Here is a 17,500-nt window from a genome sequence, read left to right as displayed (position 1 = left end):
GCCAGGCCACCGCCACCACCACATTCACCACCACCACCACCACCACAACAACAACAATAACAACAGCATCAGCAACAACAACGATGATGACAGTGACCGTTCTCAGGGCGCTGACGACCTGAGGTCAGCCACCAGGCTGCTGGTGGTGGTGTCCACGCTAGTGCATGGGACAAGGAGTGGGGGATTGTTGCTGCGTGATCCAAGCCAGGCCCGAAGGTTTCCTGAGGTCAGCAGTCGTCATGAGTTCACCTGACCCCGCGCTTTCCTTCCCACTTGGCCACTGCTGTCGCGACCACAGTGACCCCACAATTGCACCCACAACACCGACAACATCGACAACCACTGCTATCCCCCTTTGCTTAGACAATGCTGCACACCCACCTTCCAGCACTCTTGTTGCTTCTGTCACGACAACCACCGCCGCCATCGTCTTCACGTCAAATATCCCAAAGACAACAGCGACATCAACTTTATCTGCGACTGCGTCACCGACCACCTCTCCCGCCTCAGTGTCGGCGCAGCCCTTTCTGCAGCTGAAGGTTCGGTTCTATAATGTATGTGGATGTTCAGAGGACGTCCCTTTGTCGAGTGCTGCCTACGACGTCTCTCCCCACCCTGGGGTTCAAGCCCCATTTGTTCACTCGTCACCTGCAACCTGGTCGTTCTCTCGCTGTGTGCCTGTTTCTGCTCGTGCTGCTGTGTAGCGGACCTCTGCTGCCCGTGGTGGCACAGCTGATGCCGCCCTCTTTCTACCCGTTCCGCAGAGAGGCGGGGGATAATGTGACCGCCAGTTTGGATGACGGTGGATCTGGAAGGATAGACTTACTGCAGCCCTTTCCGTTCTTCGGCAAGCTTTACAACAAGCTTTTTGTGAGTATATTTGTGTGACAATTACTCGTGATAATCGTTGTTGTTGTTGTTGTTGTGTTGGTGATCAGTATTGTAGGAAGCGCCGTGGCAGGGTCAGTAAGGTGCTGGGCTTGTGATCCTTTAACCTTTCTTCTTCCTCGTCTACTTCTTCTTATTCTCCTTACTGTTATTTAATGTTAACATCATAACGTAATCATGAGTATATGAAACTTTAGTACTGCATTGTTATTAGTAATTAAAGTATATCAGATAACTACATAATCAGGAATCCCACTTCTCCTCCGTAAATGATTAATTGAAACCTAAACCATCCAGCTTCACCACCCCTGTAGCCTTCACAGGTGAATCCTGACCTTCACCAGTCGGGTTTCCAAAGGTACCAGTCACAATCCAGTTGTGCCCCCTGAATCAGGCCACAGACCTCCTGGTTGCCACATGAAGCTGTGATCCACTGGTTAACCCCATAACTGCTGATCCTGACTGAAATGGCATCAGTGTGGGACGGGCGCAACAGTTGAGTGGTTAATCATGCGTTGGACTTTCAATCTGAGGGTCCTAAGTTCGAATCCCCGTCTCGGCGCCTGGTGGATAAAGGGTGGAGAGTTTTCTGATCTGCCAGGTCAACGGATGTGCAAACCTGCTCGTGCCTGAACCCCCTTTGTGTGGATGCAATGCATACACCTGCAGAAGATGAAATAGGCATGTTTAAAATCCTGTAAATCATGTCAGTGTTTGATGACACAGACACCCAGACACCCAGACACAGACACAGACACACACAGACATACACAGACACAGACACACAGACACAGACACACACACACACACACACACACACACACGCACGCACGCACGCACGCACGTACACACACATATACACACATGGTATATAATGTATCAGACTGAATTTTACAAAAAAATTTTGCCAGGGACAGTTCTCTTGCTGCCATGGATTCTTTTACATGCACAAACAAAGTGCATGCTTAGTACATGGGACCTTGATTTATTGTGTCACCTAAATGAGTAAATTGAGTCTGCTGAACTGGAGTAATACAATCCTGAGAAGAGTTATAGAACAAACATTGGTGACTGACATCATGACTTGTAAACTCATGTCTATTCAACAGTGAGGTGACTGCCCTTCACTTGACGAGTGTATTATATGTCCCCAGTAGGCTGTCACTCTGTCTCTGTCTCTGGCACAACACTTGGAATGCGATTCCTCTTTGGTTCAAAGATTTAAAGAATCAAAGAAATTTAATCCTTTTGCCCCTTTTGGGATGTGCAGGATACAATAACAATACATACTCATTGAATCACAACTTCAGTCCAACGATGTCTCCGAAACATGCAAAAACGCACATGCACACGCACACACACACACATGCTAATGATAATGATTTGCAACAAAAGAAATCAAACTTAAGCATACTGACAAGTATGTTTTAGATGTAACAGAAGTTACACACCCTTTCCAAGTTTTATGAATGAACTTAGATTAAGTTGTGTTTTCCTCCCAGTACTGAATAAATTGCATAAACCAAACATTGTCGTATGTGATTTATATTTATGTGGTATCAATTTATTTCGAATTACAGTATTTTGGGGACATTCTAAAACAAACTGAAATTCATCCCCAACAGTACCTAGAGGATTACAACTCTAGACATACTTATATCACTATCATTCATCACATTATATCCAGTTCACCATGCATTAGTTGTTTCATTACACTACATATTATCAGTCTTCCTTGCTTCCCTCCAAAGACTCTTTGCTTTCACCAACACTTCATTTGCATAGATTTAACTCATTCAGTACGGCCAGTCCTCTCTTCTCCTCTACACAGACCCCTCGGATGTCCTGTGGGTGTCTGAATTACCCAACCCTTAGCTTCTGTCATCAGAATTGTGGTATTCTTTGTCAACATTCACCTCTTCAGTATAAGAGGCTTCCGCTTGCAATATTTTGATGATGGTAATTGGGGTGAAACGCTGTTAACGTCGTCTCTTTCGCCCTTCGTATGGAGAGAGTTAAAACGTACTTGTTTTGAAAATGATTCCCACCCCCTTACATTCCGGTCTCCTCCCTCTTTCTGGTGTAAAGTTTCGCAAGCTTTGTGTTTCATTTATTATTTTATTATTCTATTCAATTCCTGTGAAATGGAATATTGCATATGATATGCGGATGACTTGTGTGGAAGCACTTAGAATTGTCTATGCACAAGAGTCAGTGGTGTATTTTAAATTTTATACAAATTGTTATTGTTGTTATCATTGTTATTGACTCACTTGTGTAAACAAAGATAGTAAAAAAGGGAAATTACTCTGTAATTATGCTAGGGGACTTAATTTGCTTTAAACTGATCTTTCTCACCTTTAACATTACATTTTGAAATTATACTCAATACATAAAAAGCTTGTGTGTTTTACTCTCGGTCACAAGTGAGTCTTGAAGGCCTTGCCTCTCTTGTTATTAATTGTCATTAATATCATTATCACTGTTATTGATGATATTATTATTGCTGTTGTTCTTATTCTTATTCTTATTATTGTTATTATTCAGCCTCAGTGAAGAAGGGGTAACCTCCTTTCCACCCAGACAGCTGCTGTCGAAGCTGCTGCAGCTGCTGTCATTGTCAAAACAGTTCTGGTATTTCCAAATGAACGTTAAACATGGGTGTGCCTCAAGCCTGAATGTGGGTCAGGCAGGTTGTCAGGTTGTCTGCCTGAAGAACACACCCCAGTACACACACGCACACACACACACACACACACACACACACACACACACACACACACTGTCAGTGAAAGTGAAGCTTCTATTTTCTTGTTGTTCTTGTTCTTCTCCTCCTCCTCCTCCTTCTTCTTCTCCTCCTCCTCCTTCTCCTCCTCCTCCTTCTTCTTTTTCTTCTCCTTCTTTCTTCTTCTTTCTTCTTCTTCTTCATTATCATAATTATTATCATTATCATCATCATCACCAATAATGTTAGTATTATTATTATTTGTTACTCTGTTTTGACTTGTTTCGATGCACAGGTTTGGTAATGGCTGTTTCGAAGGGAATGAGAGCTTTTAAACAAGTTCACACGTGTGTGTGTGTGTGTTTTATCTTGTTTTGAAATTTTGAAAAGTGAAGTGAGATTCTCATTGAATGCTCTTGGCTTGTGTAAGGTTCCCCCCCCCCCCCCTCTCTCTCTCTCCCCCCCCCCCCCCCTTCTATCTATGGAGAGATATCAGTTTGTTCAGAAAATAGTGAACATTTCTTCATCATGTTTCACGGTGATGTTTCATAGTGAGTGTGGTTTATCCCTCATTAATATGGGCATAGATAGACCTATCTACGCCTGACGGGCGCCATAGCCGAATGGTTAAAGCGTTGGACTTTCGATCTGAGGGTCCCGGGTTCGAACCACGGTGATAGCACCTGGTGGGTAAAGGGTGGAGATTTTTACGATCTCCCAGGTCAACATATGTGCAGACCTGCCAGTGCCTGAACCCCCTTCGTGTGTATACGCAAGCAGAAGATCAAATACGCACGTTAAAGATCCTGTAATCCATGTCAGCGTTCGGTGGGTTATGGAAACAAGAACATACCCAGCATGCACACCCCCGAAAGCGGAGTGTGGCTGCCTACATGGCGGGGTAAAAACGGTCATACACGTAAAAAGCCCACTCGCGTTTATACGAGTGAACGTGGAAGTTGAAGCCCACGAACGCAGAAGAAGAAGAAGAAGAAGACTGTAAATCAATCCGAATAATCTGCCTGGGCATAGAAAGACCTATCTACGCCTCCAGAGTGGAAATGACATGGGGAGATTTCATAATCAGCAGGGAAAGGGTTAACCTCGTTGGAGATAACAGATTGCTTTCGTGCCCCCGAGCATGCATGCAGGCATGCTATGCACACACAATGGTTAAATATCCTCTTGTCAAATAGATTAGAGCTGGGTGTTTTTGTTTTTTTTTTTTTATCAGCATGTGTGGTGCAGTGGGTTTTTTTTTTAAAGCAGAGTTTAAAAGTCAAGTGGTTGTGTGTGTTTGTGATGTGTGTGTGTGTGTGTGTGTGTGTGTGTGTGTGTGTAGAGCGCTCTTGTCTTAGACATTATGCATCGAGTGTACGTGTGTTTAAAATACTAATGTGTGTGTGTGTGTTGTATACTGTGCAGTCTTACATGTGTGTGTGTGTGTGTTGCTGTGTGTGTGTGTGTGTGTGTGTGTGTGTGTGTGTGTGTGTGTGTGTGTGTGTTGCTGTGTGTGTGTGTGTGTGTGTGTGTGTGTGTGTGTGTGTTGCTGTGTGTGTGTGTGTGTGTGTGTGTGTGTGTGTGCTTGCTTGCTTGATTTTGAAATACATGTATGTGTGTGTGTGTATATGTATATATGCATATGTGTATATATATATATATATATATATATATATATATATATATATATATATATATATATATATATATATATATACATACATACATACATACACACACACACACACACACACACACACACACACACACACACACACACACACACACACACACACACACGCTTGTCTGGTAAGTTCTCAAACCTCGTGTTTGTGTGTGTGAGAAAGGTCAAAAAGATATTTCCACTGAATCATGATACTAAACAGTAAAACAGACAGGAAGAGACAGACAGACAGACAGACAGACAGACAGACAGACAGACAGAGGGGAGGAGTGTGGGGAATGTTAAAACTTAAGACCACACATTTGATAAACGATTGGATAGTATTGCTGTATATGTTTTATGCAGTTTTCCAAAGCTCTGCGAATGCTGCTGAACTGACTTGGGTAGAACAGTTCGGGCAAAATGGGCCAGGCTTGCTTAGTTTCTTTCCAGTATGTATGTTAATCATTTGACTTCGAGCAAATGGTTACTTGTGTGTGTGTGTGTGTGTGTGTGTGTGTGTGTGTGTGTGTGTGTGTGTTTAAACTTTATACCCTTCTGAATGTTTTTTGTTTTGTTTTGTTTCTTTAAATATATAATAATTTCTCACTGTTTTTCGTTCATGATCATAACCTGATGCTGCTCAGCAGTAACTACTATGTATTATAAATATATATGTATTATATATTGTGCACTCTTGTTGCCTTTCATTTCCAGTGTAATGTGTATATGTTTCTTTATTTCGACGGGCGCAATAGCTGAGTGGTTAAAGCGTTGGACTGTCAATCTGAGGGTCCCGGGTTCGAATCACGGTGACGGCGCCTGGTGGGTAAAGGGTGGAGATTTTTACAATCTCCCAGGTCAACATATGTGCAGACCTGCTTAGTGCCTGAACCCCCTTCGTGTGTATATATATGCAAGCAGAAGATCAAATACGCACGTTAAAGATCCTGTAATCCATGTCAGCGTTCGCTGGGTTATGGAAACAAGAACATACCCAGCATGCACACCCCTGAAAACGGAGTATGGCTGCCTACATGGCGGGGTAAAAACGGTCATACACGTAAAAGCCCACTCGCGTTCATACGAGTGAACGCAGAAGAAGAAGAAGAAGAAGATGCGACATCAGAATTGACCTCTTTCTGCCTCCTTTCTGGAGAGCCAAGCCCCACTCACACGGCAGCTCCCTGTTTTGCGCACGGAACTGATTGTTTAAATCAATGTTGTTGCTTTAATTAACCCTCTTGCATTCACATTTCACAAAAGAAACTACATCCTGTTTGGCTGTGTGGTCCGATTGAACACAAGAGGGTTAATGAAGATATATATATATATATATATATATATATATATATATATATATATATCATCAGTTTAATGCATGGTCATGTAATTATTTACCTGTTTCCGAGTTTGTTTTTTTCTTTAGAGCATGATGCTATAAGAATTTCACTTCTTGTCCCATGTAAGCCCCCCGCCCCCCTCCCTCCCCCCTTACTCCTCCCCCCCTCCCCCAGCTTCTTCCCCCCTCCCCTCACCACCACCATCACCACCCATCACCACCACTTTTTCTACCTTCCTCCACTCAGTTTTCATAATGACTATTCATCATTTACCTGTACGCCTGTCTCTTCCCATCACCCCCCCCCCCTTGCCCCCCCCCCCCCCCCCCCCCCCCCACACACACACATCCCTGACCCCCAACCCCATACCAGCCCCACCCCTCTCTGTTATGTTAGTCCCATCAGAGTCTACTGTAGAATGAGCTCCACCCATCCTGTCCATCTGTGTCTGTGTCTCGATGATTTTTTCTCTGTCTCGCCAGTCTTGTCTGTCTGTCTGTCTGTGTCTGTCTGTCTCTGTCAGTCTGTCTGCCTTCCAGGCCATCAACCTTGCCTGCTGGTGTGGCTGTGCTGGTGCCAGTTTTCATTCAATAGAATAGTTTACTTTTTATTGTCATAAAACCTTGAAGTTTATAAGACACAATGAAACATAAACATGAGCATATTAAGAAGAGAAACATTCATGAACAAATTTCGCCAGCCTTGGCTGTATTTCTGTTAGAAGGATCAATTCACGAGGCTTTTGCATTTGGACGACATATTTCGATTAGGAATCTGTGTCTGTAAGTATTGTACTTTACACAATTGTCTAAAAGGTGAATCTCATCTTCTAAACTGTTAAAAGTATCACACAGTCTTTGTTCTTTCAGTGTATTTTTATATCTTCCCTGTTCGATTTGTAAGTTGCTGTGCTGGTGCCAGTTTTCCAGCCGTGCGAGGCCTCCCTTTGCTGTGCTGGTGCCAGTTTTCACTGTGCGAGGCCTCCCTTTGCTGTGCTGCTGCCAGTTTTGAGCCGTGCAAGGCCCCCCTTTGCTGTGCTGGTGCCTGTTTCTGAGCCGTGCGAGGCCCCCCTTTGCTGTGCTGGTGCCAGTTTTCCAGCCGTGCGAGGCCCCCCTTTGCTGTGCTGGTGCCAGTTTTCCAGCCGTGCGAGGCCCCCCTTTGCTGTGCTGGTGCCTGTTTTCCAGCCGTGCGAGGCCTCCCTTTGCTGTGCTGGTGCCTGTTTTCTAGCCGTGCGAGGCCCCCCTTTGCTGTGCTGGTGCCAGTTTTCAGTGTGTGAAGACCCCCTTTGCTGTGCTGGTGCCAGTTTTCCAGCCGTGCGAGGCCTCCCTTTGCTGTGCTGGTGCCAGTTTTCCAGCCGTGCGAGGCCTCCCTTTGCTGTGCTGGTGCCAGTTTCCGAGCCGTGCGAGGCCTCCCTTTGCTGTGCTGGTGCCTGTTTCTGAGCCGTGTGAGGCCCCCCTTTGCTGTGCTGGTGCCAGTTTTCAGTGTGCGAGGCCCCCCTTTGCTGTGCTGGTGCCAGTTTTCAGTGTGCGAGGCCCCCCTTTGCTGTGCTGGTGCCAGTTTTCAGTGTGTGAGGCCCCCCTTTGCTGTGCTGGTGCCTGTTTCCGAGCTGTGTGAGGCCTCCCTTTGCTGTGCTGGTGCCTGTTTCCGAGCCGTGCAAGGCCCCCCTTTGCTGTGCTGGTGCCTGATTTCAGTATGTGAGGCCCCCCTTTGCTGTGCTGGTGCCAGTTTTCCAGCCGTGTGAGGCCCCCCTTTGCTGTGCTGGTGCCTGTTTTCCAGCCGTGCGAGGCCTCCCTTTGCTGTGCTGGTGCCAGTTTTCCAGCAGTGCGAGGCCTCCCTTTGCTGTGCTGGTGCCTGTTTTCCAGCCGTGCGAGGCCCCCCTTTGCTGTGCTGGTGCCTGTTTTCCAGCTGTGCGAGGCCCCCCTTTGCTGTGCTGGTGCCAGTTTTCCAGCCGTGTGAGGCCTCCGTTTGCTGTGCTGGTGCCTGTTTTCAGTATGCGAGGGCCCCCTTTGCTGGTGCCAGTGACGGGCGCAATAGCCGAGTGGTTAAAGCGTTGGACTCTCAATCTGAGGGTCCCGGGTTCGAATCACGGTGACGGCGCCTGGTGGGTAAAGGGTGGAGATTTTTACGATCTCCCAGGTCAACATATGTGCAGACCTGCTAGTGCCTGAACCCCCTTCGTGTGTATATGCAAGCAGAAGATCAAATACGCACGTTAAAGATCCTGTAATCCATGTCAGCGTTCGGTGGGTTATGGAAACAAAAACATACCCAGCATGCACATCCCCTAAAACGGAGTATGGCTGCCTACATGGCGGGGTGAAAACGGTCATACACGTAAAAGCCCACTCGTGTGCATACGAGTGAACGCAGAAGAAGAAGAAGAAGAAGAAGAATCTGGTGCCAGTTTTCCAGCAGTCTGAGGCCCCCCTTTGCTGTGCTGGTGCCTGTTTCCGAGAGCTGTGTGAGGCCCCCCTTTAGCCAGATAGCAGAGTGTGAAGAGCTATCACTGGTTACTTGAGCTTGTAAACATTCCTCTAAACATCCCACCCTCCCTCTGTGTGAGTGTATTTGTGTGTGTGTGTGTGTGTGTGTGTGTGTGTTTGTGTGTGTGTTCGTGTGAGGTGTGTGTTTGTGTGTGTGTGTGTGTGTGTGTGTGTGTGTGTGTGTGTGTGTGTGTGTGTGTGTGTGTGTGTGTGTGTTTGTGTGTGTGTTCGTGTGAGGTGTGTGTTTGTGTGTGTGTGTGTGTGTGTGTGTGTGTGTGTGCACATGTATGTGTGTGTTTGTGTGTGTGCGTGTGCGTGTGCGTGTTTGTAGAGCATGGATGACAGGGTTAGTGCTCCAGCTACTGCACTGTGCCAGAGGTGGAATGTTACACTGCGTGTGTCATTCATTCATATACACATGTGGAGTGGTGGCCTAGAGGCAACGCGTCCGCCTAGGAAGCGAGAGATTCTGAGCGCGCTGGTTCGAATCACGGCTCAGCCGGCGATATTTTCTCCCCCTCCACTAGACCCTTGAGTGGTGGTCTGGACACCAGTCATTCGGATGAGACGATAAACCGAGGTCCCGTGTGCAGCATGCACTTAGCGCACGTAAAAGAACCCACGGCAACAAAAGGGTTGTTCCTGGCAAAATTCTGTAGAAAAATCCACTTTGATAGCAAAAGCAAACAAAACTGCACCCCCCCGCCCCCCCAAAAAAACACAGTGGCGCTGTAGTGTAGCGATGCGCTCTCCCTGGGGAGAGCAACCCGAATTTCACACAGAGAAATCTGTTGTGATCAAAAGAAATACAATTTATATATACAAACACACTGAGACTTCAGAAAAAAAACGAAGGACTGCAAGGGCTGACATGTCTGTGCTCTCTCTAGTTTGACGTTTGGAGGATGACATTATTCTGCAGCGTTGTTCTGCAAGCATGGATCTGCCTGCGTTCGTTCTGATGGTATTACCGGATCGGCTTGAATTTTCTGAGTCACATTCTCTGAATATTTGAAAAAATTTTAAAGTGTAACGACATAAAATTATAATTTCTGCACTATTGTGCAATGGCTTACACATATGGGTATTTGCAATACTCTCTCTCTTCCACCGAGTCTTGTATAACAAGGGAAAACTTCGCGATAGGCTGCCCGCGAGCGAGGATCGCCGCCCGTGCAGTGTTGTAGGTCAAGAGACCAACGTCCAGCCTACGTCGTCAAGTGACCAACGTCCAGCCTTACGTCGTCAAGTGACCAACGTCCAGCCTACGTCGTCAAGAGACCAACGTCCAGCCTACGTCGTCAAGAGACCAACGTCCAGCCTACGTCGTCAAGTGACCAACGTCCAGCCTACGTCGTACGTCGTCAAGAGACCAACGTCCAGCCTACGTCGTACGTCGTCAAGAGACCAACGTCCAGCCTACGTCGTACGTCGTCAAGTGACCAACGTCCAGCCTACGTCGTCAAGTGACCAACGTCCAGCCTACGTCGTCAAGAGACCAACGTCCAGCCTACGTCGTCAAGTGACCAACGTCCAGCCTACGTCGTACGTCGTCAAGAGACCAACGTCCAGCCTACGTCGTCAAGAGACCAACGTCCAGCCTACGTCGTCAAGAGACCAACGTCCAGCCTACGTCGTCAAGTGACCAACGTCCAGCCTTACGTCGTCAAGAGACCAACGTCCAGCCTACGTCGTCAAGTGACCAACGTCCAGCCTACGTCGTCAAGTGACCAACGTCCAGCCTTACGTCGTCAAGTGACCAACGTCCAGCCTACGTCGTCAAGTGACCAACGTCCAGCCTTACGTCGTCAAGTGACCAACGTCCAGCCTTACGTCGTCAAGTGACCAACGTCCAGCCTACGTCGTCAAGTGACCAACGTCCAGCCTACGTCGTACGTCGTCAAGAGACCAATGTCCAGCCTACGTCGTTGGGCGTGCGACCTCCCAGCATGCACCGCAGCCCTGTGTATATATATAGAGCCTACATTGTAGGTTTCGGCGCTTTTTGTTCAATTATTGTATTGTATTATTAATTTTTGTCACAACAGATTTCTCTGTGTGAAATTCAGGCTGCTCTCTCCAGGCAGAGAGCTTCGTCACACTGAGAGCGCTACCCATTTTTTTTTTTTTTTGGTATTTTTTCCTCCATGCAGTTGTTTTGGTTTCTGTGTTTTCCTATCAAAGTGGATTTTTCTCCAGAATTTTGCCAGGGTCAGCAATGCCTGACCTAAGCAGAGGCCTCCTGGCCAAGCCTTGAGAATATGCTGGGGGAAGTAACATCGATAAAATGAGATGAAATAATCACACACACACACACTCACACACACGCACGCACACACACACACACACACACACACACACACGAAATATACCAACAAAATAACTTTAAAAAAAAAGAAAAAAAAGAAAAGAAAAGAAAGAAACAACAAAAACCAAAAACCAAAATGAGTACCAGACGTAAAATAGAATTAAAATATGTGTCATTAGTGTTACGAAAGGTGTTGAAAGTCATTCGCCATCCATCAACTGACGGTGCAAGTGCTTCAGCGTAGGTCCCTTTTTATTTTTCATGGATAAGAAGGAAAAAAAAAAACCCCCAAAAAACCGTATTGTGTATAGATCTGTGTGTGGAATCAGTTTAAACACAGTCATTAAGGTGCCGTGTGTGTGTGTGCGTGCGTGCGTGCGTGCGTGTGTCACTGTATGTGCCTCCACGAACCTATAAATAGATACGTCCGTGGTGGGCCTCGTATCATATTAATAGTTCCCACGTTCGAGCCAGCAGCGGATCAAACAAACAAAGCGTAATCTTTCGCCAAACTACGTCAGAGTGCCTTGTATTACGTCATCCACTCGCAGGCTGGCACCTTCAGGGGCTTTGCAGGGAGGGGAGGGAAGTGGTATTGGCGGCAGGGGTTTGGGGATTTGGTGGGGGGTGGGGGGGGGGGTGGATGATGGAGGGAAGAACTGAGGGGCAGCGGAAACGGAAGTTTTCTGGTGGAGGAAATGACGTGTTCTCAGGGGGGTCGTCGACGCCCCTTCCCTCCTTTGACGTCTCCCCTACCCTGCTACCCTGGGAACCTGGTGACCCAGTTGATGGGAGGGGGTTGCTGGTTGGGGGGTGGGTGGGTAGGGATGGGGCTGGGGGAGGGGTGGGGGAGGGTGCCGTGGGGGGCATGAACTCAGTTTCACGACCAAGGGGAGTGAAATCAGGGGATTCTCTCACATCAGATCGGTAACAGTTGCCGTTCGCTGAATATGGCGGAAGGTGGCAGAATGGTTTAAGACGCTCAGCTGCCAGAACAGAAGAGTCCGTGAGGGTGTGGGTTCGAATCCCGCTCGATCTCGCCCTTTTTTTCTTTTTTTTTTCCCCCGAAGTTTGACTGGAAAATCATTTAACTGAGAGTCTTGTCTTTCGGATGAGACGATAAACCGAGGTACCGTGTGCAGCACGCAATGACTTGGCACACTGAAAAAGGAACACATAGCAACGAAAGTGTTGTGCCCTCTGTAAAAGTAATCCACTCTGATAGGTATAGAGCCTACCTCAGTACATTAACTCACTCAGTACGGCCAGTCCTCTCTTCTCCTCTACACAGACCCCTCGGATGTCCAGTGGGTGTCTGAATGACCCAACCTTTGGCTTCCGTCGTCAGAATTGTGGTATTCTTTGTCAACATTCACCTCTTCAGTATAAGAGCCTTCCGCTTGCAATATTTTGATGGTGGTAATTGGGGTGAAATGCTGTTAACGTCGTCTCTTTCGCCGTTCGTATGGAGAGAGTTAATTAAGCACTCAAGGCCTGACAAGCGCGTTGGGTTATGCTGCTTGCTGTCAGGCATCTGCCTAGCAGATGTGTTGTAGCCTATATGGATGTGTCCCAACGCACTGACGCCTCCTTGAGAAACTGAAACTGAAACTGAAATCACCATTGGTATATATATATATATATATATATATATATATATATATATATATATATATCGTATGTCACAGATGATCATTGCGTGCAATGCTTTCGTCGTGGTTCTTTAAGAACTGCGGTAAATCCGGCAATTAAGACTTCATGACCAAAGACTTAGTTCTGATCGAGGGTTGGGGGGTTAGGTCCTGTGTAAATCAAAACAAATCCTTGTCAAGATATATATATGTGTGTGTGTGTGTGTGTGTCTGTGTGTGTGTGTGGATTTGGAACGGGTTCTTCCTCATTCTAGTCTGGTTAGTCATTCTTTAACCGTACATGTTTTATAAATATACACCACGCGAGAAGAATGACACTCCTTGTCATTCAATCCTTTGAATATACAGATCATTATAAACAAAATAGAATAATAAAAAAAAATTAAATTATAAGAGAGAGAGAGAGAGAGAGAAGAGAGAAGAAGTTGACGGCAAGACGTCCTTTTGTGTTCGATGTTATTTTTTTTCTGCCGTGTTTTGAAAGAGAAACTTGTTGTATGTAATAAAAGCCACACTGAGCTGTGTGCATCACGAAATTAATGTTACACGTCGAATAAATTATACACGTATGAAAGAAGGAAGGCGAGGGAACTGCAGGTGGGGGGAGGATGGGGGCCGTGCCGTGGGGGAGAGGGGGTGGTGGGGGGTGGGGCATGGGAGGGAAGTGAGGAGAGAAGGAGAACGAGGGAGGTGGGGGGGGGGAGTGGGGGCTGTTGCAACACTGAGGAGGTAAACATCATTCACATAGATCTATGTTTTCGAGGCAAAACAACAACAACAACAACAACAAAAAACAACAACCAACAAACCCCTTCGCGCAAATGATTGTTGCATGTGTTGTTGTTTTGTGTAGATGGACTATGTTACTTTTTTTTTTTTTTTTTTTTTTTTTTTTTAGTAGTCGGGTGTTTTGCTCGGTTTGTGTGTGTGTGTGTGTGTTTCGTGCATTCAAGCAGAACATATTCACGTGTGTGTTTTGATGTCATGAAGTAGGCCTGTTTACACATTAAAACGAACCCACAACATTTATACGGCACCGCGTATTTAAAAAAAAAAAAAAAAAAAAAAAATTAAAAGGAGAAGGAAAAACAGCAACAGCTTTTATCATCGTGTTCATTTTGGAGAAGAAGAAGAGAGAAAAAACAACGACGCCTTTTTAACGCTACCATTGTCGAAACGAAAGCGGTTTTTTTTAGTTTTTTTTTTAACGTCATCAATGGCGAAACGAAAGTGTTTTTTAACGTCATCATTGACGAAACGGAAGTGTTTTTCAACATGAGTCTGCTGAAGGCAGCTGGAATTCAGCTCGAGCGATGGAGAAACACCAACACCGCATGCACACTTTAGCTTGCATTATATAATAATGCTTTCAAGAGTGAAATGACAATCATTGCGACAAGACTTGAATCAAATTACACTTCGCCCTGTCACGTCCGCGCCTCCCTCTCTCTTCTCTTCTAATGTGCTGTGTGTGGGTGGGTGGGTGTGTGGGTGGGGGAGTGAGGGGTGGTGTGCGTGCGTATTCCAAGCAGAAGGGTATTATTTGTCATACAGTATATATATATATATATATATATATATATATATATTCCCAGCATCTGTTAATACACCATCTTTTTTGTTTGTGTTTATTATTAAGGTTTGTTATGGCTGGGGGTTTTTGTTTTTTTTTTGTTTTTTTTATCACCATCATCATCATTACTATTGTTAGTGTTGTTGCTGTGTTTATGCGTGCGTGTTTTTTTTTTTTTTTTTTTTTTTATCTATTTATTTTTAATTTTAAAATCTGCGGTCCTAATGTTCGAATCAGCTGTGTTGAAAAGCAAGACTGCACGCACGCACACACACACACACACACACACACACACACACACACACACACACACACACACACACACACCGAGAGAGAGAGAGAGTTGCCATTTAATGAATTTCAATTGGATACATGCAGACTCGTAACACACAGTCAGAACAGAATTGTCTGTGGAATGAACAATGTATCCGTAGAACTCCAGTGAACGTTTTTTGTTGTTTTTTCTCTCTTCGATCATGCACGATTAAAACGTGTAGGTAAAATGACAATGATAGGTGATTTCACGCTTTTTTTCTTTTTCTTTTCGTTCATGTACGGCTTAACTTGAACGTAAAATGACAATTAGTGGAGTGATGGCCTAGAGGTAACGCGTCCGCCTAGGAAGCGAGAGAATCTGAGCGCGCTGGTTCGAATCACGGTTCAGCCGCCGATATTTTCTCCCCCTCCACTAGACCTTGAGTGGTGGTCTGGACGCTAGTCATTCGGATGAGACGATAAACCGAGGTCCCGTGTGCAGCATGCACTTAGCGCACGTAAAAGAACCCACGGCAACAAAAGGGTTGTTCCTGGCAAAATTCTGTAGAAAAATCCACATCGATAGGAAAAACAAATAAAACTGCATGCAGGAAAAAAAAAAGAAAAAAAAAAGGGTGGCGCTGTAGTGTAGCGACGCGCTCTCCCTGGGGAGAGCAGCCCGAATTTCACACAGAGAAATCTGTTGTGATAAAAAGAAATACAAATATAAATACAAATATAAATACAAAATGATTGGTAAGAAAGAGGAGACACACACTTATTGGAAGACAGACAGAGAGAGAGAGAGAGAGATATTCAGATTCAGATTATTTATTCATCAATAGGCCTAGGCCCCTTATGAAGGGGTAGGTGACAATATAAGTAATAACAAACAAAATGAAAATATATAACCACCCATAATAAGGACACATATTACATAAACGCTGCAATGAAGTACAGCATCTTAAGATGTCACGATACCCCGAAATTTAAATGCCTGGTGTAAAAACAGTGCCAGATTCCATATATCAGCAAGTTTCGTGGATGACAATAATAAACTCAGTTTGAATAAACATGGCTGTCGATAGTACTTAGGTGGTATATATTTTTCTCTAATCCTACAAAGAGCTGGACAACGAAAAACAAAATGTACCTCGTAGAGACAGAGAGAGAGAGAGAGGAGGGGGGAGGATTTGGGGGAGGGAGGAATTGTGTGCGAGGAGTCAGGTGCGGTTTGGGAGGGGGAGGGGGTGGGGGTTGGAGCATGAACTCAGTTTCATGACGAAGGGAGGGAGAAATCACAGGGGGGGGGGGGGGGGGGGGGATTCTCACATCAGATCGGTATAGGTACGGGGGCGAGGCAAGAATTCTCTCTCTCTCTCTCTCTCTCTCTCTCTCTCTCCATAACCCCCACACCTCTCTATCCATAACCCCCCCCCATACTTATATCCTCCTCCCCTGCCCTCCTCTTCCCCCCCCCCCCCCCCCCCCCCCCCCCCCCCCCCCCTCTCACAGTTTCCCCAGTGGTGGTGGTGGTGGCAGTGGTGGTGGTGTGCAAGGGTGAACCCGCGCGCCCCGCCCTAACGATAATAAACAGTACAAAGGGAGAAAACTTGAGAGAGCAGAGGGTTGGCTCCCCCCCCCCCCCTTTTTTGACTCTTCTGCTTCTTCACTGACGTCCTGCACTGGCATAGTGTTGCGCTTGCATCCATGTTCGTTCGTTCGTTCGTTCGTTGAGGCTGTGAGGGGTTGGGTAGGGGGTTGTGGTGGTGGTGTGTTTTGTGTGTATCTGTGTGTGTCTGTGTCTGCGTGGGGTGGGGGTGTGGGGGGGGGGGTATTGTCCATACACGGGTATCACGTGTATTTGAGCGATGGTAAAATTAATGTGTGTGTGTGTGTGTACTCGCGGTGGATTCGTGTGTGTGTGTGTGTGTGTGTGTGTGTGTGTGTGTGTGTTGGCTTGTGGCTTATTGTTCTTGTTCTTCTTCCATTGTCTCTCTGTTTCTACCTGCCTGTCTCTCTGTCTCTTTCGCTCTCTCTCTCTCTCTCTCTGTCTGTCTGTCTGTCTGTATACTTCTGGCATCAAACTATTTAAAATCATATTTGTCTATCTGTCTGTCTTAGCATAGATCTGTCTCTACATATGATAAAATCATCTGTCGCTGTCTGTCAGTGTATGGAAATGTTTATTTATTAATTTTATTTTTTTTCTAAGTTCAGATTCACTGAGACCTTTTGCCCCTACTTTGAAGGCGGTGACTGCATAAATCATGATTATTTTTTTTTTTTTTTACATAACAAAGTCACTCTAGCTGTTGATGTCAAATTGTTGACAATGCCCGAACTGAGAACGCCGTATAAATCAGTTTACGCGCCGGCATTCACTAGGCTGTCAATTCCGACAGAGGTTCCAGTGCATAGTCTCTTGTATACTTTCGTAAAGGGGAGGGGATGTGGGGGGAGGGGGGAGGGAGAGAGAGAGAGAGAGAGAGAGATGGTTTATTCATATAGGCCATATGCCCTAAAAAGAGGAGCGGGGATCGGTTGGTGGTGTGTGGCGGGGGGGGGGGGGGGGGGGGGGGTTATACAGTATCTAGAACGCCGAAGTCG

The 17,500-nt window shown here is 46.0% G+C and overlaps 1 protein-coding gene across 1 annotated transcript in view; it reads left to right on the top strand.

Moving 5' to 3' along the window:
- The first annotated feature begins 542 nt into the window (after positions 1-542).
- The window catches only part of LOC143275841 (sushi domain-containing protein 2-like), a 159,694-nt gene continuing 142,736 nt past the window's right edge, over positions 543-17,500 (top strand). Inside the window, exon 1 of the mRNA XM_076580131.1 lies at positions 543-870. Within this exon, the coding sequence (XP_076436246.1) occupies positions 553-870 (318 nt within the window). The 5' untranslated portion in view covers positions 543-552. The remainder of the gene's footprint in view (positions 871-17,500) is intronic.

The sequence above is a fragment of the Babylonia areolata genome, chromosome 31, assembly GCF_041734735.1.
Source record: "Babylonia areolata isolate BAREFJ2019XMU chromosome 31, ASM4173473v1, whole genome shotgun sequence".
NCBI lineage: Eukaryota > Metazoa > Mollusca > Gastropoda > Neogastropoda > Buccinidae > Babylonia > Babylonia areolata.
Note: the sequence above shows the minus strand (reverse complement) of the source record. Positions and strands in the feature narration are given on the sequence as shown.